The 22,748-nt window shown below is 58.0% G+C and overlaps 4 protein-coding genes across 8 annotated transcripts in view; 1 reads left to right on the top strand and 3 right to left on the bottom strand.

Annotated features, from left to right (window-relative positions):
- Positions 1-74: 74 nt before the first annotated feature.
- PDIA3 (protein disulfide isomerase family A member 3) lies at positions 75-7,815 on the bottom strand. The gene is made up of 13 exons (XM_066558989.1): positions 7,577-7,815; positions 7,417-7,495; positions 6,610-6,727; positions 6,125-6,232; positions 5,125-5,254; positions 4,547-4,663; positions 4,001-4,126; positions 3,403-3,585; positions 2,753-2,861; positions 1,825-1,953; positions 1,323-1,402; positions 757-814; positions 75-472 (listed from the first exon to the last, which is right to left on the bottom strand). The coding sequence occupies exons 1-13, from the start codon at positions 7,756-7,758 to the stop codon at positions 353-355; spliced, it is 1,539 nt and encodes a 512-aa protein (XP_066415086.1). The 5' UTR covers positions 7,759-7,815; the 3' UTR covers positions 75-352.
- A 1,045-nt stretch (positions 7,816-8,860) lies between these two features.
- On the bottom strand, positions 8,861-9,205 carry LOC136561944 (cuticle collagen 2-like). The gene has a single exon (XM_066558491.1). It carries the CDS (start codon positions 9,203-9,205, stop codon positions 8,861-8,863), a length of 345 nt encoding a protein of 114 aa, XP_066414588.1.
- A 1,252-nt stretch (positions 9,206-10,457) lies between these two features.
- CKMT1A (creatine kinase, mitochondrial 1A) lies at positions 10,458-19,525 on the bottom strand. The gene is made up of 9 exons (XM_066558850.1): positions 19,285-19,525; positions 14,035-14,233; positions 13,604-13,699; positions 13,268-13,489; positions 12,677-12,762; positions 11,630-11,753; positions 11,365-11,499; positions 10,908-11,033; positions 10,458-10,700 (listed from the first exon to the last, which is right to left on the bottom strand). The coding sequence occupies exons 1-9, from the start codon at positions 19,431-19,433 to the stop codon at positions 10,584-10,586; spliced, it is 1,254 nt and encodes a 417-aa protein (XP_066414947.1). The 5' UTR covers positions 19,434-19,525; the 3' UTR covers positions 10,458-10,583.
- Positions 19,526-20,245: 720 nt separating this feature from the next.
- The window catches only part of PPIP5K1 (diphosphoinositol pentakisphosphate kinase 1), a 42,419-nt gene continuing 39,916 nt past the window's right edge, over positions 20,246-22,748 (top strand). For all 5 annotated transcript variants that reach the window (XM_066558874.1, XM_066558878.1, XM_066558879.1 and 2 more), the window contains exon 1: positions 20,246-20,286. The gene's annotated coding sequence lies outside the window, so the exon portion shown is untranslated. The remainder of the gene's footprint in view (positions 20,287-22,748) is intronic.

Here is a 22,748-nt window from a genome sequence, read left to right on the forward strand (position 1 = left end):
GAAGCTGCTGCCTATGAAGAACAGGATCCCACTGCTAGGTCTGATGGGCTTCCTCAGGACAGGGACACTCGGTCTTAAGGGGGTCATTTTATTGTTTCACTTCTCCAAATGTACAAAAAAAATTAGAAAATAACTGTACCCCCACCCCCTCCCAAACCACAAAACAAACCTGGGGAGCCCCACAACAGTGCAGCTAAGAGACGGCAGAAAATTAAACATTACTAGATACAGCAGCTCGGGCCCCTCGGCCCGCATGGCCACTGGCTCTCCACAGCCCAGAACTGGCCCCAATCTGACCAGTGCTTCCCCAATTCACACAGAGCTCATTCTGACAAGGTGGCAAGTAGGTACTTTACAAATCCTCCTTCACCTTCTTCTTGGATTTCTTGGATTTCTCTTCCTCCTGCAGCACGGGAGTGTTGGTTGCCTCCCGCTTCAGGTAGCTGATGAAGTCACTCACTTCTCTGCCTCCCTGCAGAAAACAAATGACAGTCAGGCAGGAGCTGTACCCACGATGGACCTACCCTCTCCTGAAGGGGGGTTCAGGTGCTTGGAGGGAGACCCTGGTGACTGCAAGCAGAGCTCTCCCCAGGGCCTACAACTCAAAGTACAATGCTCCCAGCAGGTGCCATCAGGTGTGTTCCCAGGGAAACAGGACACAGTGCCACCCCCAACTCCAAAGAGGCTTGAGTATAATTAGAACACCGGTATGCTCTTCACTTCTTTACAAAGCATCAAGAACAGCAAAATACTCACCTCATACTTCTTTGGACTCTGCTTCTTGCCAGCTGGAGCAAAATAGATGGTGGGGAAACTGGAGAGAGAAGAAACACATGAGTTCCTGAGATGCTCTGATTTCCATCAGACCAGCCCCAACTGAAGGGACTCATGCCCCACACTGCCCTGGATTAACATGGCACAGCTTCAGTGGCTCTGAGGCACCAGGTGTGGCCTTCAAGAGCCCAGCAGATCTGGATGAGCTCACAGGTTCAAGTTTGCTAGCTAAACTGCTTTTGGAATAGCAAGCTCAGATTTGTTTTCACGCTGTCAGGAACAGAATCTCAGCAGATTCCAAAGCAGCAGGACAGGCCTCCAGGCAGAGCCAGGACACCAGAATCCTGGAGAAGCCAGGCAGATCAGTGTATTTTGTTTTCACTCTTGATTTCTCCACATCAAGCCATTGCCCAGCAGTCACCTAGCTATTGCCTGGCAACACCCACACCCTTCCACATGAGGCTCTTTCAGCTCTTCAGTGCTGTGCCTGAAATCAGACAGAGAGGGACTCATGCACTGACACGTGGTGTCACAGCAGTCACACCTACCCTCGGACTTCATAGGGAGAAGGCACATCATTGGCTGTAGCGTCCATTTTGGCAATGATGATATTGGGATCTTTGCTGAGCTGTGGGTAGAAAGAACCCATCAGTAACCAATTCCAAAATCCAGGAACCCAGCAGTCAGCATGATTTGGGACAGTGGTGTCAGAGGACAGTGCGTAGGGGAATGCCACTTCACCAACCCCCACTACATGGGAGACAATCATCATGCAGAGGGAAAAGATCCAAAAAGAAACTTGGGCAGTCGAGGCCAGTCACTGAATCCTAGAATATTCCTGTGCCCTAGCCAATAACACAGACTAAATATACCAGTGTGCTTGCTACCACAGATCCTGCTGCAAGATATCTGCACTCTGCAAAGAAACCAAAATTTGTAATCCTCAGGAAGGCACAATTACACCCCATTATCACAGAAGCTGGAAACGACCTGCAGGATTATTTAGTGCTGCAAAATTCTAGTTCACGTTTGTAAGAATCTCGCACTTACCTTCTCCCCCAATTCTTTGTATTTGGGCTCCAGATTCTTGCAGTGGCCACACCACGGTGCATAGAACTCTATCAGGACATCTTTGTCTTGTGCATTAACTATTTCATCAAAGTTCTCAGCCACCACCACCTGTAAGGGTTGATCACACCAGTTAGTTCCTTCCAAGGCAGAGATGGGGTGATGACATGACAAGCTCCACACACTCCACCCAAGCCTGGGTCTCCCACACCTGCACAGCAAGCAGCAGAACCAAACACAGCACTCCTCATCTGCACCATGCAGGTAAAAACCTGCTGTAAGTTACCAGCACTATCTCCAAGTGAGGTCTGCATACAGTGTCCTCGCAGGAAGATAAAGCCTTTTCTTTTTAATCCCAGCAAGCAATCAGCAGGACTGGCTGAGGCCGTCCCCATCGCCCCAAAAACATCTGTGAATCCCATGACTCGCACTCCTGTGTAAGGCTCTCATCAAAAAGCCAGGCCAGGGAATGCTCTTACTCAGGGCAGAATTGCCTGGGAGGGTGAAAGGCAGGAATTGTACCAGATCCCAATGATGAAATAAACAGGGAGATCCCTAAAATAGTGGTCACAACCAACAGGAAGACCATGCCATGAAGGACTGAGCATAAGCCAAGAGGGCAGGCCTTTGTGTAAGCCCTGAAAATCTGGATGCTGCTGCACTCACAAAGCACGTAACTGCTGGGGCCAAGCAGCAGTTACTATGCTGAGAGAAAAAAAACAGAACCCAAACTGCAGGCTGCATGTCTCCCTCACCTCAGAAAGCTGCAGTGGAACAAGGGAGTGAGTAATTCCTCTGTCTGTCAGCACAGAGGCCTCTTGAGCTGCCACCATGCCTCACTCCCAGCACTTCACACAGGCACAGGAAGCTGCTGCTGAGCAGTGTCTCTGCAGCTGTAAGCAGCACTCACCTTTACAGGGCCATCGTTGCTTTCAGGGACAGGCTCTGATTTCAGGTATTTTTTCAAATTTCCATCAAAGTAATCTTGCAGGAATCTCTCCAGAGCCTTTCCGTCACGGCTGAAAGAAAAGTGATGTTACAGCCATCATCACACACACAGGATGAGAGAGGGAAACTTTCAAAGCTTATTTAAGCTACTTCCACCCACACAACAGATGCCACCTTCATCTCTGACAGCACCAGTCTGGGGCTGGCTTAGTAGACCCCAGAACAAGTGCAGTGATGTCCTTAAGGGCTCTGACAGGAGGCTGGATGCACATCCCATTCAAAGTTTTAGGCATTCCAGCATTCTTCGGGGTTTTTTTTTTCAAAATGAAAGGTACAATTAATTCTTCTGCCCTTTATGGCACCCTAATTCCTAACCAGAATTTCAGGATCTTGAATTAAATTCTCTCCCTTTATATAACAGCAGGGACTGCAAGCTTTCTAAAGAGTAGGAAAACACATGAGTAGGAGCCATTTTGACCCAGCAATTGCTTCTTCCAGCTGCAACAGCCAGCTTTCCTGTTTCCTCAAAGCTAACAAAGTATCATCTGGTCAAAGACCTCTAGACCAAAGTCCATCAAATCAGACCCATTACCATCAAGTTCAAGAACTCACGAGAACTCTTCTTGCATGACATATTTATCTCCTTTGGCAGTTCTGATGGCAACGACGGGGGCCTCACCCACACTGCTGTCCAGACCAAACTCAGAGAGCTCGTGGCCAAAGGTCTTTCGACTAGCAACAGCATAAGACAGTTTGTGGCCAGCATCCAAGAACTTCTTTGCAATCATCATAACTCTGAGGGAAAAAAATAAACAAAACCCCAAAGCGTTATTTCTTTGAACATTTTCTTCTACATGATGTAACACCCTTCAAGGTGACATACACATCAGACTAGGAATTCAGTGGCACAGTGTGCTCTTCAGAGCCAAGTCCTGCAGAAATGGTGCTGAGAAGCAGACCAGTAGACTCGTGTGATGACTGAGGCAAGTGTTGCACATTTCCATCCCCCTCCCGCGTGAGCCCAGGGTCTCAGGCATGAAGGGCAGAACTGTACAGCACAGCAGTGAGGCAGTCTGTGGGTAAGGTCTAGGTTCCTAAGGACCAGGGATCCAAGAGCAATCACACAGGATTTCAGAGGACTGTCACCCAAGCTCTGGAACCGCAGCAAGGCAGGAACAGCACAAGGCCCGTTTACCCCCACCACTCCCACCTGTTGCGCCAGTAGTTGGATCCCTTGGCATTCTTCTCATAGTCAACATCGTAGTATGCCACCAGCAAGTCCTTGCCCTGGATCAAGTCTTTGTTGTCTTCAGTCATGTGAGGGCAGATGCCAAAGCTGTCAACGAGAGAGGTATTAGCAGAGTCCATGACCCCAGAACAGGCTTGACACAGCACACTTGCTTCCCACCCAGGAGTTAAATGCCAGTGATCAATCCGGCCCCAGGAAGAAACACTTTGCTCATTCCTGTACCAGGTTTTTCTGAGAAAAATCTCCATCTCCGGCCACATCAGTGGCTAGAGCTGACCCAGTTAAGGCCAAAGCTAGCACAGCTCTCACAGGTTCAGTTTTTAAACAGAATGGTTAGAATATGGAGAGTGTATGCCAACAGCCACGCCAGGTCTTCAAGAAGGTGTCCCCAAAGGGAAGCAGTGCCAAGACATGCAGCAGAGGTGGCAGCAATGCAAAAACAAGCTCTGACAGGACCAAAGCCAACTGGGGCCATTCTGTCACATTTGTTGGTGAGAAATCACTCACATGTTCTCCTGGATGAATTTCTTGATCTTTCCACTGGTGATTTTGTCTTCTGGATACTTGACAGAGCTCTCCTCAAACTTGTTGGTCAGGCGTGGAGGACGGAATAGGACTATACCTCTGCGGGAAAACAGGTATTAACAATTAGTTCAAAGTGTCCCTGGGAGTCCAAGGACAGCAGCCAGATAAGACCAAAACCCACTCTCAGTAACAATCCCCACTCACCATTCATAGCTCAAACAACACTGTCTAGTTTCTTGATGGCACTAGTGCACTAGGTGTACCTGTCAGAGCCTTCTCCATGATTCAGACAGGCCACAATGAGAAACAAAACTCTCACCATAACAAGGAATATGGAAACAAAATGTCTCTGTTGAGATACTTTCCCCCCAGAGGCAGACACAAACACTTCAGAGACCATTTACACCTTTCTATCTCAATTCAAAAGAAACACTACCGTCTGGTGGCGGGGAAGAAACCAGACCTTAAGCTTTGTTTAGAAACTGAAACCAGTTAAGTGGAATCCATGAATTTGTTCCAAATGCCTAAATAAGAAGAAATCTTTGTATTAAGTAACTTACTCTCCGTCTTCCTTGTACTTGTGCAGCAGCTGCTCCTCGGTGGTGTGTGCAAAGCGGTAGTTATCCCTGAGGCTGTTGGCTGCTTTCATGAACTCCGAATAAGCATCCCCAGATGCATCACCAAAGAAGCCTGCAGCAGAAAGGCAGACTGTGACCTCAAACCAACCCAGCTCTGGACCCTCTGCAGGTCTCAGCATTTCTCTCTACAATGCACTGGATCAGTCCTGAATCCAGTCCTTCAGTGCATGCTGAGGTGTTTACCTTCAACAGCTTCTCTCTCATTTTCCAGGACCTCCTTGCACCACCCCCCTCCCCCATTCCAGCAGCAGAAAAGTTACTCAAGAGAAGCCCAAATTGGCCATTCAGCCAAGGACAACTGTCCCCTGAACACCCGGACATCCACTGGTGATTGTGTAACAGCCACTGGCACTTAATAACGGTAAGTTTAGGAATGCTGGTTAATACTCATGTGCTTATACCTACAAGATGGCACCTGATTTGCACCATCTGCTGCTGCCACACGTAACCACAGACACCCAATGCCAACAGCCCTCTGATGCCACCAGAGCAACAAATGCACCCAAAACAACCCAAAGCTACCTGTTGTCAGCCAGCCAAGAAAGCAACAACCTTTGGAAAACACATACTGTGGTGGTGGGGGAGCCAATGAAGCCAGATGGCCAAGAGAAAAAAAAAAAAAGAAAAGAAAAAAATTTGGAGGTAATACCCAAAGGTCCTCAAATGCAATCTCCCACTTGCAGCGGGACGAGCCCCAGTCAGAGCAGGCTGCTCAGAGCTTTGTCCAACTAAGTTGTGAAAATTTCCCAGGCTGAACATTTTAAAATCCCTCTGGATACATGTTCTAGGCTTTATTGCTTTAATTACCAGCAGTGGTTTTGTTCACGTGCATCTGGAATTTCATTTGCTGCAGCCTGTGGCACTGCCTGTGCTCTTTGCACACCAGCTCCCAGAGCCCACTCCTTTCACCACCTCTACTCACCCACGACAGAAGCATCTTTATCACCAATGAACTTCTCAAACTCAGCCACAGAACTGAGAGCCACCGAAGCAGGTCCCGCCTGTTTCTTCAGATGACTGACAATCCCATCTTGAAAGATTAGTAAAATAATTAAAGGGATCAATACCAAGTTCCACAAGATATTTTTCAAGCTTCCTAAACCAGAAATTGTTTCTGCAGAATCCACAAACATCTCCCATACAATAAATATGTGAACTGAAGGACTGCTCCCATCAGCTTCACACAGGAGCTTTCTAGCATCCTGGGAACTAAGAGCTAATGTGGAAACCTTCACCTTTAAAGGAGAGCTTTAAGGGAAAATAAACATCCCAGGCTTTGTCAGTACAAAGAGTTCTGGAGAGAGTTGGGGGTGTATGTGTAGGTGTGAACCCTCTCTGCATCCCTGGCTGTTACATGCTGCCTCCTGCAGCAGTTCAGCAAACCGGACACTGCCAAACAGTTCTTACCTGCTGTTCTGGGCCCATCATAGGTCCCTGCCTCTTCTCCATCTCGAAAAATCTTTAATGTGGGATATCCACTGACTCCATATTTGTTACAGGTGTTGGAGTTTGCTGTACAGTCAACCTAAAGGAAAACAAACCTTGCTACTGAGACTGAGGTCCAGCCCTAACACACCCATCCCAAATAAGGGACTAGAGGGATCTGTCACACACTGCCGGTGCTCAATAGCCCAGACTGGGAAGGAGGTAGCACAGGTATAATGAGATGCCTGGAGAAATATTTGAGAAAACACTGCAAGACTAAATAGTTTCAAATTCGACCAGACTACACACTAAAAAAATACTAAAAAGGATAGTTTCTTGAAATCAATGACATGGAATTTCTCAGCCCCTTGTCAGTCCCAAAGTTCATATAACATTTGAAGAAAACAGGCTGACCTGACCAGGAGGCCATGGTGCCAAGAGTCCATGCCACTTCCCGTAAAGAAAGAGAGATACCCTGATTTGAGAAAACGCCACGAGTTCTGTGCAGAAAAGAAAGCTCCTAGTCAGGATGCCTCAGTGGGTACGTGCAGCACGGTGCTCGCTCTCAGCCTCATCACACAGCTCCGAGCAGGCCCATTTCCCCGGTTGGGGCGAGCCCTCACACACCCTGTGCACACCCGCCGCGCGGCTGCGGCCCTGCAAGGACCGCCTTCCACATTATTTCAGGGCTCCAAGGCACCAAACAAACGGCGTCCGCCAGGCCTGCAGAGCAGGAATGCGGTCACTGGCCGCCCCCGGGTCTGCCCCAAGGCGGGAGCCCGTGCTCACCTTCACGAGAGGCACGATCCCCTTCAGCCGGGTCGCGGCCGACTCGTACTCCGGCGCCAACCGCTTGCAGTGTCCGCACCTAGACGCACGGAAGGGAGTCAGACCGGCCGGGTGCCCCTCGCGGCCCGCCCCCGGCCCCCCGCCCCCAGCGGCCCCTCACCAGGGCGCGAAGAACTCCACGAGCACCAGCCCGGGGCGCTCGGCCAGGCCACTCTCGAAATCGGCATCGCTCAGCTCCACTACGTCGGAAGCGCGAGCGCAGAGGGCGAGCAGCAGGAACAGCAGCAGCGCGGCAGGCAAGGCCGGCTGCGGGGGCCGGGGCCAGGGCCGGGGCGCGGACATAGCGGCAGGAGCGGCGGGAGCGGCGGTCCGAGAGCGGCGGGGCCGGGAGCGGCAGCTGAGGGAGCGCCGGGGCCGCAGCCGGAAGTCCGGCCCCCGCATCCGGATCTGCCGTGTGGCAGCTCCTGATTGGCCGGAACGTCACAGCGCACATGCCAGCGGGGCGGGGTCTCCGCACTGCCCCCGCCCCTCCTCATGGCCGCCGGTGCTCGGCGCTGCGCGGGCCGCGGCGGGGGCGGGCCGGGTCCGTCCTCGACCCGCGGTGCAGTCCCCTCGCACCGAGCTGTGTCGCGCCGACCACAGCGCCTGCCCTTTCCCCGGGGCCGCGGAGGCTCCCCGAGGCCGCGCGCTGCCGAGTGCGCTGTCGGTGTCCGGGAGCTGTGCTGACCTCATGGATGGATGTGCGTTAACGCCACCGGGGCCACCGTGTCCGTGTCGCGCAGTGCCAGTGACACGTGCCCAGCACGTGCTGCACGAGAGCGCTCGGCTCGCTACAGGCTCGCCTGCTGGATTCACCGCAGCCCCGCATTTCCCCCACCACCCCTCCCGCTCCGGCCCTGGGTCAGTCTGGCGTTCTCCTGGCCCCGAGCCAAACCTGGGAGTGGGTCTTTAGCCCGTAACCCCATCCGTCGGCAGTTGCACCTTCTGCTGGGTCTGCGGTTGGAAGGTCCTTCGTCTGTGCCTTCCCTGCCAGGGTGCTCGCCCCCAGCTTTGACCAGGCACAGCCTGCTCTCACCTCGCACCATCGTGCTCCAGTCCTGCCGGGGCCTGGGGCTGTCCCGCACAAAAACCGATTCTCACCGACCTACTGCCACCTCCCTTTGCAGCACACCGGGCAGCTCAGGTGGGCCTCGGGGGACAATGCATCAATTGGGGAAACGTTCTCGGTACCCCGTTTCCGCCTCACCATCCGTTTCTCCTTAGAGCCCACGTACTCCTGCCCTCGCCTTGTCGTCAGGTCCCTACCGCTGACAGCTGAGTTTTAGCAACTGCTCCCAGCATCCCCAGAGCTGCTGATTGGGGCCAGCCCTCATCAGCTCACCTCCGGCACGGGGGCAGCCGCCCGGCTTGTTTCTGGCGTGTTTGTCACCAATATTGAGCTGCATCAGCCAGTCGGCCCCAGGGCTGCGGGGACAGCCTGCCTGACGTCTCCGACTTCATCGTCGCCATTGCGACAAAGGGCCCGGGCCCGGCCCGCCCGGGCAGCGCCGTGCGGCCCGGGGCCGCCAGGGGGCGCTGCCCGCCGTCCGGGCCGCTCCTCCGACCGGCCTGAGGCGGCGGGGCCGGGCGGTGTCCGCGGCCCCGGGCGGTACCCGCGGGGCCGGGCAGGGTCCGCAGCTCCGGGCGGTGTCCGCGGCCCCGGGCGGTGTCCGCAGCCCCGGGCGGTGTCCGCAGCCCCGGGCAGTGCCCTGCCGCCCGGCTGCCTCCGCCCGTGCCGGGTTCCCGTCATCAATAATGCACGAGCTCGGCATCCTTTGCGGTGGTGGGGCTGGCGCCGGCCTCGGATTAGCGCCCAGAACCGAGGCTAGCGACAGTCGGCTCCGTCGCGCCGTGGGCGTCCAGCCCTGGCGGTCGGAGCGGGGTGAGCAGGCAGGGACCGGGCAGGGTCCCGTGCCGGGGAGGTATTAGGTATGTCACAACTTGTCTCGGCGGTCTGTGGGACGGGGGTCTCTGGGGCTGCCAGTGTCGGAAGAAGGCTGGGAGCCGTAGCGAATGCGGGAGCGGCGGGGGCTGGAGCCGGGCTCCGGGGCCGTACTGCGGGAGTTGCTGGAGCGAGCCCTGCGGGACCTCGTCTATCTCCCTCTCGCTCGCTCCTGCTGCCCACAAGACGCAGGAATGGCTGCTTTCCTTGCCAGTCCGGGGATGCTGCTTCTGCTGTTGCTGCGGTACCCCAAACCCAGTGAGTGAGCACGGGCCTCCGGCAGCGCAGCCGTCGCGGGGAGATGCGTGCTCGAGGGCCCGTTCTGCTCCCTCAGCTTTAGAGCCGTTCCTCGCCACTGCGCGGGCACAGGGAACGACTCCCAGCACTGACACCCGCTCCGGTCACTGACTGGCGCATGTGCTCTGCTCAGCCACCAGTGGCTGGGAGCGGCCAGCCCCCGGATGGGGGTCAGAGCTATGGCTCAGGGGGAAGATTCCCCTTTGTCCCTGCGTCCTTATCCTTGTAGCAAGCCTGCCACAAACCTGCTGTGGGACATTGAGCAAGGAGCTCTGAGGGAAGGTATGGATTGCACAGGCAGTGCAATGTTGCTCTTTCCTGCAGCCTGTGCTCCAGGACAGCAAGGGTGCTCCTGCCCCTGAGATCCTGGTGCAGGCACTGCCCATCCCAGGTAGGCTGGCTGTAGCCCATCCAGGATCCTGAGGAGCATGGGGCCCACTGGCTCCTGCTCTCCCACTGCCTGGGTGCTCAAGACACATTTCCCACTGGAGTACCTTCATTTGCCAGAGACCTTCCAGAGTGTCCTGCTCAGTGTGGGACCCGAGGCCATGCAGTGCTTCCTGGCCCTGCTGCACTGCTCCTGATACCAGCTGGGAGGTGGCCGGGGTGGATGGGATGGGGCAGGGGGTTCAGAGCCCATGTGTGGTGATTGTGAAGCCTTGTGATGGGGGGGAAACCCGAGTGGTGCCTCGGCAGGGGGACAGGGCGCTGGGAGGTCAGTGGGGTGCTGAGTGCTGGGGTAAGAAGAAGCCGGAGCCACGGCTACAGCAGCGCACGTTTATGGGGTCTGACCTGACGCATTGTGGGTTACAGGATGCAGCACATGCTGGGCACAGAGATCGCACAAGCTAAGGGGGACCTGGGTCCCAGAGCACTGCCGTGGTCCCGCTCAGTGCCGGAACTGCGGCAGCGGTGAGGGGATGCGGATGTCCTGCCCCTTCTCCAGCCGCCGCTCACAGTCAATCAGGTAGTTCACACCATCGATCACCAGCTGCACCAGTTCCACCTGCACCACGAGCACAGATGTAGTGATTGAGGGACTATCCTGGGAGCCACACCACTTGGCCACTCCTGCTGCATGCAGGGCAGGCACTGCCACTCCCAGCACCCACATGCTGGCCCCAGCACACGGCCGTGGGGCTGCATGGGCACTGTGGGCCCCTCAAGCAGACACATTCCAGAACCTCCCTCCCCAGCTCTGTCTAGCACCCACCTCTGACTTCCCCAGACGGTCCAGGTTGGAGATGTCAAAGACGCCGCCTTTGGCTGCAGTGTCCACACCACCCGTCCCACGCTTCTGTAGCCGGAGGTTCTCTAGGATCTTAGGGAAGCGGCTGTCCTGGTGCCCAGAGAAAGTGTCAGTGCTCAGCAGGACCAACAACAGGGGAGTCAGGGCTCCGTAGCCGAATGCTCCCTGGTGTGGGCCCCTGCTGCTCACAGGCTCCTGTCAGTGGGTCACCAGCCCTACCAGAGTCCTGCCCTAAGCAGACCCAGGCTGACACCTGGGACCCAGGCCTCTCTGGCTAGGAATGCAGGCAGGGGCTGGACCCCACGCCTCCTAGGGGAACCTGAGCGTGGCCCAGGGCTGGGTCCCATGTTGTCCTGCACCTTTGTGGCTGAACTCCCCACAGTCCTAGCCTGGCTCACCACAAAACTGGCCATGGTAATACCTTGCTGAGCAGTGGCAGCTTGATGTGGACGCCTGCTCGCAGCCCCGTGCCCAGGTTAGAGGGGCAGGTCAGGATGTAACCCAGCCGCTCATTCCACATGAACTCCCAGCCTCGCTCCTGGATTAGCCGCTCCACCTGAATTAGAGGCACAAGCAGTCATTCAGCCCTGGCCAAGAATCACCCAGCAGAGGGCCAGCACCATAGGAGCTCTGCCTGCCCCTCTTTGCCTGTTTATGGGGCTGGCACAGCAGAAGCTGACACTCACCTCCTTTAGGCCCCGGCAGAACCGCTCAAAAACGCGCTTCATGTTGCCCCCCTTCTCCATGGAGATGACACGTGTGTGGTCCTCCTCATTGATCCAGATCAAGAAGGTCTTCTGGTGGTTGTGCCTAGGGACAGGGCAGCGTTTGGCTGTGCTGGCAGCTTGCAGAGACCCTCTGCCCACTCAACTGTGCCCCTTCTGACCCTGCCACTGTGCTACCAGTGCTGCCCTTGGTTCCCACGTGCTGAATGCACCAGTCTGGGCTGCCAGGGGATGCTCCTGGAGATGGGCCAATGCCCATCCACATGTATCACTGCTGCTGATGGGAGCTGTCTCCAGTGCTTTGGGCACGGGCGGGTGCCAGCATGGTGGTGACCCAGCCGGGACTGGAGACAGGAGCATGGCTCCTGCACCATGCAGGCAGTGGGAGGGGGCTTATGAGGCACGGAGTGTGCACTGGAGGGCTGGGCTAGGTGCAGCTGGAGCTGGGAACCGTATGTGCCCTGGAGATGTTTTCCATGTAAAGGCACAGCGTCAGCGAGGGCGGCATGGGCGGACAAGTGTGCCGGCTGTTGTTCTGCAGGAGTGTGGGATGTTGCATGACTGTGCAAAGATGCTGGGAGGGAGCAGTAAGATGTGGCTATGGCAGGGTAGGTTTGGTGTCACAAAGAGTGTGCAGAAGCCAGGAGGAGTGCTGGGGATTGCCCAGGGAGCAGAAGGCAATCAGAGGTTCTTGGCAGCCTTAGAGTGCAAGGTGCTGCAGGATGGTGAGAGCAGGCAGGATTGACAGCTGGTACTGGCTCCACAGTCCCTCTTGCCAGTACAGTGCTGTGTTTATGTAGGGAACAGTAGACTGCTGACAGTGATGCACGGAGCTCCCAGGTGAGGCACAGAACCCATGGAGAGCATGGCCCAGGGGCACTGGTGCCATGTGCTAGGGTCTGTGGCATGGCAAACACAGGAAACATGGGTGGCAGGGCTAAGATGGATGGAGCAGTGCGTCCCCCCCCCATTTCTGCCCTGCTGCCCAGTGCCAGGGCAGAACCTCACCAGATCCCTCGGGCGTCAGGCCAGTCCCGAGCCATTCCTGCTGCTGTCAGGAGCGGGGACACCGGCTTGTCAAAGAGGAAGTGGTCCTGGAGGGAGGCAGAGTTCATGGGCTCACCCAGGCTGCATGGCTGGAGCCAGGGCACCCTCACTTGTTCCAGTACTCCCTGTTGTACTGGTCCCATCTGCCATGCAGGAGATTCACCACAGCTCTCCCAGGCAGGGCACCCAGGGGCAGGAGCCCTTGCCTTCCTGGCCTGGGAGGCAGAAGGTTGCTGGTGCACAGCCCACCCTGTGCCCGGGGCTGGTGGGGCACCAGTTGAGTGCAACAAGCCTGCCTTCCTCTGGGCATGGGCAGGGAAATGGAGGCAAGGGTCAGAGGTGGCCATGAGCTGCTGGGGCTGAGTTTGGGGAGCTTCTGGCTCATGAGGGCTGAGCAGCACTGTGTTGTTGGGCTGCCTTGCTAGGGCAGGGCTCCCGGTTGAAGACAGCAGAGCTGTAAAAAGAGGATGCAACCTGCCAGACAGGCAGTGCCAGGAAGGGGTCCTGCTCTGCATGCACCCGGGGGGCTGCTCGGGAGCTGCGCTGACTCACGTCAATGAGCTGCTGCTGCTCGGACTCGGTCATCTCGCTGAGGCGGTAGTAGCGGCCCGCCAGGTCCCCGGTGAGGCCGCTCAGGGCATCCACAGCCACCTTCTCCACCTCGCGTCTCTCGGCACGGGTGCAGGCTGGCGGCAGGCTCAGGCCACGGATGCTGCGCCCGGTCCGGACCCGGGACGAGAGCACATAGCGCTCATCAAACTGGCCAAACTTTATCTGGAACAGACAGCAGCCACAGGCTGTTCATGGGCGGCCCTGGTGCTGTCAGGGCCCTACCCCAAGGCCCAAGGAAGGACACCCCTGTGCAGCACCGCTGTCCAGCTTCTGCACCTTTGTGCAATCCAGGTCTGTGACGTGCTTCATGGTGCGGGGGTTGTATCCGTTGTGCCGCTCCTGAATCACAGGGTCAAACAGGTCGGCAAACACCTGGAAAAAAGTGGAACAATGTACAGCAGACCCAGCGCTTCATGAAGTCCCTGCCACAAGCCTGGCAGGGCCACACTGCCAGTGTGGGGGACAGTGTGTCCTGCAGTGCAACGGCAGTCCACAGGGTAAGTGGAGCAGGAGGCTGCAGGGCTCCAGCAATAGCTGCTCCAAAAGAGCCCTGTGTCCTGCAGGAGCACATGGAGGCTTTCCAGGGGCCTCTCCAGCTGCTCAAGCTGGGCAAGAGGAGGTGGGCAGTAATGACCCAGGCTGCTGGTTGTACCATGAGTACTGGGATTCCTCTGGATGCAGCAGGAAAGGCTCTGGCTGCCACTCACCTCATAGGTCTCCTCATCACCAGCTACAATGCCCACAGTCTTGATGAAGGGATGGCCAGGGTTGTCGACGCCAGTCTGAATGCACTGATCCAAGGTCCAGCCATTTGGGGTTGCCTTGTCACAGAGCCTGGCGTAGATGGCTGGTGTCAGGTTGCTGGCCATGCAGTTGTTGTGCTTCCGCAGGTCGGGGTACTCAGCACTGTGAGAGGAGACACCAAGGAGTTCTTTGGGGCCAGGGGACCCCAGCACTTGTGCCTGTGCTCCACAGAGACTCTTGGTGCAGGTGTGGGCAGGGGAGCTCAGGGAGGAGTCAAATACTCTGCTTATCCACAGCAACTGGGAGCAGGGAGGCAGTTACAGGCCTTGCAGGGCAAGGGCAGGGAGAGCCCAAACCCAAGGCTGGCACTGAACCAAGACTAGAGTCCACAGGCAAATGTGGACCAGTCCTTAGGGAGCGGCTCCTTATCAAACACACAGCAGGGCCCCAGAGTGGGAGAACCTGCTGGGTGAGCAGTGGGGCCACGTGAGCCCATCCCCACACTGAGCTGCCAGGGCAGCTGGGCTGCAGAGTGGGGTCCCGCTCCCCTTGTCCTCCCTGGGGCTGCCCTGATGCCAGCTCAAATGGAAAGAGGCTGCTCCTTGTCTGCTGATGCAGTCTGCAGGGTCCTGGCTTGCTTGACCCCTGGGACCCCTGCCCCCCGGATGCTGTGGGGCAGGAGATTGGCTGACCCTGATCTGCAGCCAGTGGGAGCAGCACAGTCCCAGTGCAGTTTATTGTATTAGGGGGATGCTTTCCTCTAATCAGCTTAGAGGGAGGCTGTCTCTTGACCTCATTCCCACTTTAGACAGGCTTTGTACTTGTTCTGCACTCACAGGGAAATTGGCAGGGCAGGACCCACTGGCCTTGGCCAAATCTCTCTGGAGGGTGCCTCCACTTACCTTAGTGGGACGGGACTTGCCCTTGTCAGCCCAGGAGACCACACTGGTGGCTGGAGGGGGTCCTGCATTCCTGGGGACACCCTTCTGAGAGACACCTGCTTTGGGGGTGACATAGCTTGGGGTGGGGGTCCATGTGGGAGGAAAGGTGCCTGGGCTAGCACAGGTCTGGTTGTTGGGAGCAAGTCAGGCATCAGCACTAGCAGCAAATCCTGGCACCCCCCTGTGCTCAGCTCCTGCACTTGGGCTGAGTGCTCACACTGGGCATTGGTTCTGGCTGCCAGCACCAATCCTGTGCTGCAATGCAGAGCCTTGTGGCTGCCACTACCTCCTCCCCTGTGTCTGCAGGCCAAGGAATGTGGCCCTTCGCCCACAGCTTGGCTACTGCTCATGGCTTCCTGTGCTGTGCAGAAACAAAGGGAGGTAGGGCTCCCATTGCATCATGTGGGGAAGCGCTAGCACTGCTGCCTGGACCAGCAGAAGGAGGCATTTGCTCCAGACAAGAACTGGTCCCAGGGTTGAGGGGGCTGAGGGCTGCTCCCAGCCCACACACACACACCTGTGCCCTGATGAGATGATCCAGCTAAGAGGCTGACGTGGCATGCATGGGACGCAGCCTGCCCTGGCCTCCCTCGCTGCTTCTGCCCCTGTCATCTGCTGGCCACTGTCTCCCCAGAGTGACACGCTTGTAAAAAGCATTTGCTGATCAGAATGGGACCCTTGGACAGGTTCCTCCACTGCTCAAGCATGGTCATGCTGCTGGGCATGCCGGGACCACTTGCTGTGTTTCTATGTGACAGAGGATGCCCAGGAGCAGTAGAGGTTCCCAAGGAAAGCCAGCTTACTCCCAGCAGGCAGGAGAATGCTATGGGTTGAAGCATGCTGTCTGCCACAGCTGTCTGCACCTTCCCTGAGGTGCTCAGCATCCTAACTGTGGGACTCCAGGCTCCTGCCTGCAAGTGCTGTGCCTACTGCAGAGCTGACTGAGCACCTGGTTGGAGTGCACCCGCCCCGAGCAGCCCCAGACCACAGCCAGCAAATTGGGGCAACTTCTCTTCAGCTTTTCTAGAGCACTTGAACTCGGATGGGTGTTGCCAGGAGCAGCTGGGTAATGCTGGGGTGAAGGTCCTGAGCACCTGGCGCTGTGCTCGCCGTGGTGCCACAGAGCTGCTGGAGGAGGCTGTGTCCAGGCTGGCACTGGAGGGCTCTAGCAGTGACACCACACTCCCACCATGTGCTCAGGGTGTCCACAAGTCCTCTGTCATAGTGTCAGGATGATGCTGCACCTGGGCTGCTTTGATACCTTGGTTTTGGTCCCCAAGGCTGGTTTTAAAATTATGGCCATTTCAGCACCATCTATTTTGTTCCCACAAAAATTTTGTTTTGTGCCACAGCACCGAGTGATATCTTAAAAGTCTTTTCCAACCTCAGTGATTCCATGATTCCACGGTTCTGTGGTACTGTGGGCTCCTGCCCAGCTGCAGAGGCTGTTAGCGTGGACATCTGCCAGGAGTGCAGCTCAGCACTGGCGCCCACGCTGTCCTGTGCTCACCTCAGCCTGCCGTCCTGCCCGTGACCTCGGGGTGCAGCTGCCCTCTCTGCCCTTGAGCAAGCAGGTGCCTGACCCCAGAGCAGACCTGCTCAGCAGCCAGCAGGGATTATTACTCCATTGTCTACTGACGGGGCAGCTTCTCCAGAAGTGACAACCACCTGCACCTCCCCACAGCTCTTCACCTCTAATGTGGCAGCCTCCAGTGCCCTTCCTGGCATCACTGGCCTGTGGAGCCCAGGCAGTCCCAGGCACACATGGCCTCTGGAGAGGTGTGTGGGGTGAGCAGCAGACCCTGTGTCACGGCAGGAACTGGGAGCTGGCAGGCAGCCAAGCACGAGGCTTGCTTACACAGGGAGGAAGGGGCTTGGGCTTTGTCTGGAGACGCTTTGGCAGGGAGCCCCAACGTGGCGGCCCAAATGACAGGCCATGCCTGTCACAGGACCCCCCGGCACAAGGCAGGGGTGGGAGTGCCTGTGCCCTCCCAGCGTGGCCATCCATACCACGGTGCCTCTGAGAGGAGGCTGTAGAGTGTTGCTCAGACCCCTCAGGGCTGCTGCCAATGTCTCTCGGTTTTTAACTTAGAGATTGGAGGGGCAAAATCCTCAGGCAAGTCAGCTGCAGAGTGAGGGATTCCAGCTCACTCCTAGGGCTCCATCCAGGTGATTTTCAAGTGTCAGCACTGTCACAAAACCATTCCTAACTGAACAGAAACCCCCAGGAGGCTCATTTTAGAGCTTCTCAGCCACAGCCTCACCTTGACTTCATCCCCTCCTGACCTATGTCTGTGACTCTGCAGTTGTTCAGAAAGCTGGAAAACATCCCCCTCTTGGGAGGTAAATAATCAATAACATCCGGCCTTTGTAATTCTATTAACTCAATCAATTTCTGTTCCCGACTTTCTGTAGCCCAACGCAGCTTGGCAGAGCCCCGGTGCCAGCTCCTTGTGAGCCCTCCACATGCCCAGGGTTCCCAGTCTGCAATGCAGCACAGCAACACACCGCTCTGACTGTCGGCATTTGGTGCAGGGATGGCAGCAGCTGCTGGTGTTCGGAGCAGCAACGTGCTGCCTCCTTCCCACCCTGCTCCTCCCCTGTGCACAGTCTCTGCTGGTGTTAGGATGGGCAGGAAAACTCAATCCTCGTTTTCCTGGCCTGCCTCTAGGATGTGCTAAACCAAGCAGCTGTTGCCAGCACAAGGACTGGCTGGTGGCCACCACATCCCTCTCCCCTTCTGGCCCTTGCCCCGTTCCCACTCTGCCTAGCCCTTGCGAGACACAGGTAGTTACTGTGCCCAGTCCTGTCTGGCGCTGTGCTGCTCTATGGTCCTCAGGGCTGGCAGCACAAACACTGGGCAGGACCAGCCTCTGTCTCCTCCACCCCACTTGCCATGGCAAGCCATGGTGAGTGGAACCATGAGAATGTGAGGCACTTGGCCCTCCTGGGCTTCCTGGGGCAACAAAGAGCCGTTTGGAGGGGAGTGACGTGAAAGCTTCTGGTCTAGAGCTTGAACCTTAGCATTGTGCTGCAGCTGTGACACTTATCTGGCTTAAGGGATCAGGCGCTGGGTGTGCAAATAGGGCCAGGACTCTTGCAGAGCCAGCATTACCTCAAAAGCACCCCTAAGCCAGCCTGTGGCTGTGTATGTGCCCACTTGGCCCAGCTCAACCCTGTGCCCACCTCCAGAAGTCCTGACTGCACATCTCATTGTCATCCAAAATCCACCCATGGGGCTGTTTGCTCAACATCCACAGGCCCCTCCAGCTCTCCCTTTAAAAACTGGCCCAGAGAGGGAAGAGCCGGGACCTGCCAGCAAAGCTTTCCTTTTCAATAGAGGAGTCCCTGTCCCAAAGGGAGGCACGTGGGAAGGCTGGTACAGCCAGATGAGGTCGGGCCAGGGGCTGCTCTGACACCAGCTCCCACAGTTAGAAATCCTCGGTGTTCTGCCAGCAGGACAAAATGGACCCTTTGCTCCATCCTGTTCCTACCAGGTCATTGGCAAAGTCTCCCTGGCTTCTCTTGGGCCGAGCCTGGGGTATGTCCCCACCAGTACTGGTGGGCCCAGCACTGCTGTCTCCCAAACAACCCCAATCTCTGCCCTGCCGGTCATCCCGGGAAGTCCCCCGGGACCCCAATGGTACTGTCAAGCATTTGTCCCCTCCCGCTCTCGCATCTCCCCGGCTGCAGCGGCTCGTCCTGGTACTCTGGGACCACTCGGGGCAGCTGGCAGCTCCGGGCTCCCAGCCCGGACCGCAGCGCCCAGAGCCAACCTCCGGACACGGGAATGTGCCCGGGCGGCCCCCGCAGCCCTCACAGCCCCTGCCAGCGCGGGTCCCGCGAAGGGAGCCCGCCGCAACCCGACGAACCCCGGAGAGCCGGGACCCGCGCTCTCTGGTCCCTGCGGGACCGCACCCGGCCCGCGGCTGTGCCGGTGTCCTTGTGCGCGGGGCCGGCGGGGCCGGCGGGGCCGGTGACCAGCAGCCCGAGGTGGGGCGGATCCATCCAACACGGCTGAGCCCCTGCGGCCGCTCCGTCCCCCTCCCGGCCCGGGGCCCCGGGGTCGGACGGGCTTGGTTCAGGGCCTCCCGGTCCTTCCCGCCATGGACGAGCAGCGTCCATCGCGCCGTCCCCACGAGCTGCTCCGGGACCCGCCGCCCAGGCTCGAGCCAGGGGGCGGCCGCCGCGCCCGCCCCCGGTGCCGGTGCCGGTGCCGCAGGGATCGTCCCCGCCCGCCGCCCGTGCGCCCTCGCCGCCCGCGCGCATTACCTGGGCGGGTATCGCCGACGCTGACGGTCGCCCGCGCTGACCGAGTCCCGGGCGAGTAGGAAGCCGGCGGCGAGAGAGCCGGCGCCCACCATGGCCAGGAGGCCGGCGGAGCGGCGAGCGGAGAGAGCGCGGGCGAAGGTGCTGGCCATGTCGGAGCGGCGGAGCAAGCGCGCCGGGGCGGACAGTGGACGTGAGGGGAATGGGAACGGGAATGGGAATGGGAACGAGAACGGCGGCGGGGCGCGCGGGGGCGGGGAGCCGGCGGGGCACGGGGGGGCCTGGCGGCACCGCCACCTGCTTGGCTGCCCCGCCCCGCCCCGCCCCACCGAGGCTGCCGCCGCTTTCAGCACCGCTCGCCGGACAGCGCCGGAGGGGCGGCTGCGCCGAGACCGGCCGGCTCCGCACCGGGACCCACACCTCGGAGCCCCTCGCCGCGCCCTGGGTCGGGCGGGCGCGGCCGGGTCAAAGTTCGTCCACCTGAAGCCGGCAGCGGCCACCGCGGCTCCTCGACGGGCTGGGTCGGCCCGCGATGGGTCGCGGGGTCGGGGGCCTGTTCTCGCCGGTCACCAGCCCTCCCGCAGTGCCCGCCACACCGACCGGGCCGCACCGGTGGGCCCCGGAAGTGCGTTGCGTTCGCTACCGCAGAACCCCGAGGGACGGGAGCTGCTGGCGCAGACCTGCGCTGCTTTGGAACATGGGAAGCGGCCGCCCAGTAGAACCGAACGCCCAGCCCGGTACGGCCGCTGCGGCTGCGTGTCCCGCCCGGTGCAGGCGCGCGCCTCCCGTTACAGCACGGGCCCGGCGCGGGGCCCGCGCCCACGTGCGCTCGGCCGCGCTGCAGCTCCCGCCGCCGCCGCCAGGGGGCGCCATGCCGTGCCCGTTCGCGTCCTGGCCGGCCCGCCTCCTCCGCTCCTCCGCGCCGATTGGCTGCCTACGGCCGTCAGCAGACGGTGATTGGCCGGCGGCAGAGCCCGCAGCGCAGGGTGCGCTCGGAGGCCGCAGGTGAGCGGAGCGAAATGGCGGCGCCTGGCGTGGCGCCCCCTGCTGCCGCCGGGGGGGCAGGGGCGGCCGAGGGGCCAGGGCCGGGGCCGGGTCGGGGAGCGAAGCGAAGCAAAGCGCAAGGCGGGGAGGGGTAGGGCGGCCTAATCGCGCCGCTGCTGGGCCCTGTTTGTCGGCGGCTGTCGGGGAGCGCCAGGTGGGCGGCATCGGCGGCTCCACGGCGAGACGCGGCCCGGTCCCGTGCCGTCCCCCCGGCTCGCCGCCGCTCGCCTGTGCCCGCCGGGCCCGAGTCCGGCCTCCCGCGGCGCGGCAGCTCCGCCCGACTCGGGCGCAGCGGCGAGCGAGGCTCGTCCAGGCCGCTCGGGGCCTGTGCGTGCCGGCGCGGGGCTGGTGCCTGCCCGCTCTCCGGGCAGCGGCGGCTCGCCCTTTGCGGGGCTGCTTGAGGTGGCGCCGCTCGCCCGGCCTGGTCCTGGCCCCCGCCTGTGCCTCTGCCCCTTTCCCGGGCCGCTGTCTCTCCCGAGCCTGGCGGGCCGGTGTTTGTGAAGCCGCGACGGTGTGCGCGGGGTAGAGCGGCAGCAGCCCCCCGCAGTAAACCCTCAGTGACAGCGGCCGTGTCGGAGGAGTTCCCGGTGCTGAAGAGTTTCACGCTTTACAGGTCCCACCAGCCTGATTAAATATTTCGTTACGAGCAGCGTCAGACACGGAGGGACCTCGCCGCTGTGCGCGGCACGCACCGCTCGGTGCGCGGGGTAAACAGAGGGGCTGCCCCGGTGCTGCCTCCGCTCCGCCCTCCGCGCTCGCAGCTCTCGGTGCGTTCGGCCTCCCCGACAGCGCTGCTGGCATCCACTGAGCGCGACTTCAGCTTCCTGGCTGTGAACACCTTGAGCGCCTGTATTACCAGAACAGAGGGATTTCCCTGATACACCACGTCCAAATAGTTTTAATTATTAACCCTAGGATAGGTGATGTTTCTGTTCTGAAGCAATTAAGTGCCCATGAGAGGAGCACAGCTTTCACCATTTTAAAGTATGGAATTAACCTTAATGCAAACAGCCCTTGTAACAGTGGAAGTAACTCTCCGTGTGTCACTGGTCATGCAGAGGTGTATTAGTGGTCATGCATGCAAAGGTACTTCACTGCTCAGAGCCTAAACTTTCAGGGTTGGTTTTTTTTTGGATTGGTTGGTTGGTTGTAGGGCCATCAGTGGTTTCAGATAGTTTTACAAGGCATTGTCAGCATAAGTGTTTTAAAATGCCAGCTATGTGTATTTTTAGAAGTCGCGATCCTGCATGTACTTGGCCTGGCTTGGCTAGGCTGTGGGTCTCTAAGTTGGATCACGCTTGCAGGCTTTTTGCTTGCCAGGGTAATCCCAAATTCCTGCCGCTGGCAGTGTGATAAGTCATGTTCCTGTCCGACAGCCCAGCACTACAGGGACTGCACCTGCATCTGCACCTTTTGTTTAAAAAACGAAATGAAACAAAACCATGACATGCAAGCCCACTCTTTGATTGGCTAATGCCACACTGAGTACAAAAGACCTAATCACATCTTCTCACCTTAAATGTCTGGTACCTCAGAAGCAGGGCACAAAGAATTTCTTTACTTTGTGAGCACCCTTATCTGAACAGCACCAGAATGATCTGCTGGGGAACCGGAAAACAATTTCCTATATAGTTTCTTATCTCTAATACAGGGCAGTCTAGGGAGCTGAAACAGTCCCAGGCCATCAGAGGCAAGGTCTGTGGCTCCATTTAGGGTTGTGTGTCAGCAGATTTGGATTGCTGATGGGGTAATTTTGGTAACCTTTGGTATGACTGTGCAGCAGATCACAGCTGCCCTTCTTGGAAGTGCAGCAGGAAAGTCTTCAGGTGTAGCGACTGGCATGTACTTTCTCCTGTGTAAAAAGTGTGGGCTGTGTGCTGTGCAGGAACCTGTAAAGGTTCCATGATGGCATTGCCACCCTGCTGGCGTATGTGCCCCGTGCCAGTTCAACACTAGAGCTGGCTCAGGTATGGTGGGCAAACTTCCTGTCACTGTCCTTACATACAATAATAGAACTCCACTTGCCTGTGTCCATTTAAGAGCAACAGTCTGAGTTTTTAATGCCTTAGTTATGCCTGTAGCTAAAAGTTCTGTTCATCAAGAGTCTGTAGTTGCTTGGTATAAGTCTATGGTAAAGGACGTGCTTTTAAGGAAAACTAGAAGAAGGTTCCAGTTAACCCTCCCCCCACACCTGAAATCATGAGGCTTTCCTTATTAACATCATGGGCACACCTGTGCTATCAGTGGCTGTCAGCTTCAGTGAGGCTCTGAGTTTTTACTTGATGTGAGTATGATGTGTCATGGCCTTGAAACAAAGCTACAGAGCAAGGAAGAGGCTTTGTCTCTGGGGTAGGAGGAGGAATATAGAGAAGTTGTTGCTTTCTGAGTTCTTGGGGCAAAGGTTTTCCTGCTGCTTATCTGGT

This window comes from Molothrus aeneus, chromosome 13 (assembly GCF_037042795.1).
Source record: "Molothrus aeneus isolate 106 chromosome 13, BPBGC_Maene_1.0, whole genome shotgun sequence".
Taxonomy (NCBI): Eukaryota; Metazoa; Chordata; class Aves; order Passeriformes; family Icteridae; genus Molothrus; species Molothrus aeneus.

Excerpts from the sequence above, each read along its gene's own strand:
- PDIA3 (XM_066558989.1), bottom strand. The coding sequence starts at position 7,758 with ATGTCCGCGCCCCGGCCCTGGCCCCGGCCCCCGCAGCCGGCCTTGCCT. Across the intron at positions 4,664-5,124 it reads AAGTACAAGGAAGACGGAGA|AGGTATAGTCCTATTCCGTC; the intron begins GTAAGTTACTTA and ends GTTTTCCCGCAG. Across the intron at positions 1,403-1,824 it reads ACAAAGAATTGGGGGAGAAG|CTCAGCAAAGATCCCAATAT; the intron begins GTAAGTGCGAGA and ends TTCTACCCACAG.
- LOC136561944 (XM_066558491.1), bottom strand. The coding sequence starts at position 9,205 with ATGACGGGAACCCGGCACGGGCGGAGGCAGCCGGGCGGCAGGGCACTG.
- CKMT1A (XM_066558850.1), bottom strand. The coding sequence starts at position 19,433 with ATGGCCAGCACCTTCGCCCGCGCTCTCTCCGCTCGCCGCTCCGCCGGC. Across the intron at positions 12,763-13,267 it reads AGCAGCAGCAGCTCATTGAC|GACCACTTCCTCTTTGACAA; the intron begins GTGAGTCAGCGC and ends GCCTCCCTCCAG. Across the intron at positions 10,701-10,907 it reads ACCGTCTGGGGAAGTCAGAG|GTGGAACTGGTGCAGCTGGT; the intron begins GTGGGTGCTAGA and ends CTCGTGGTGCAG.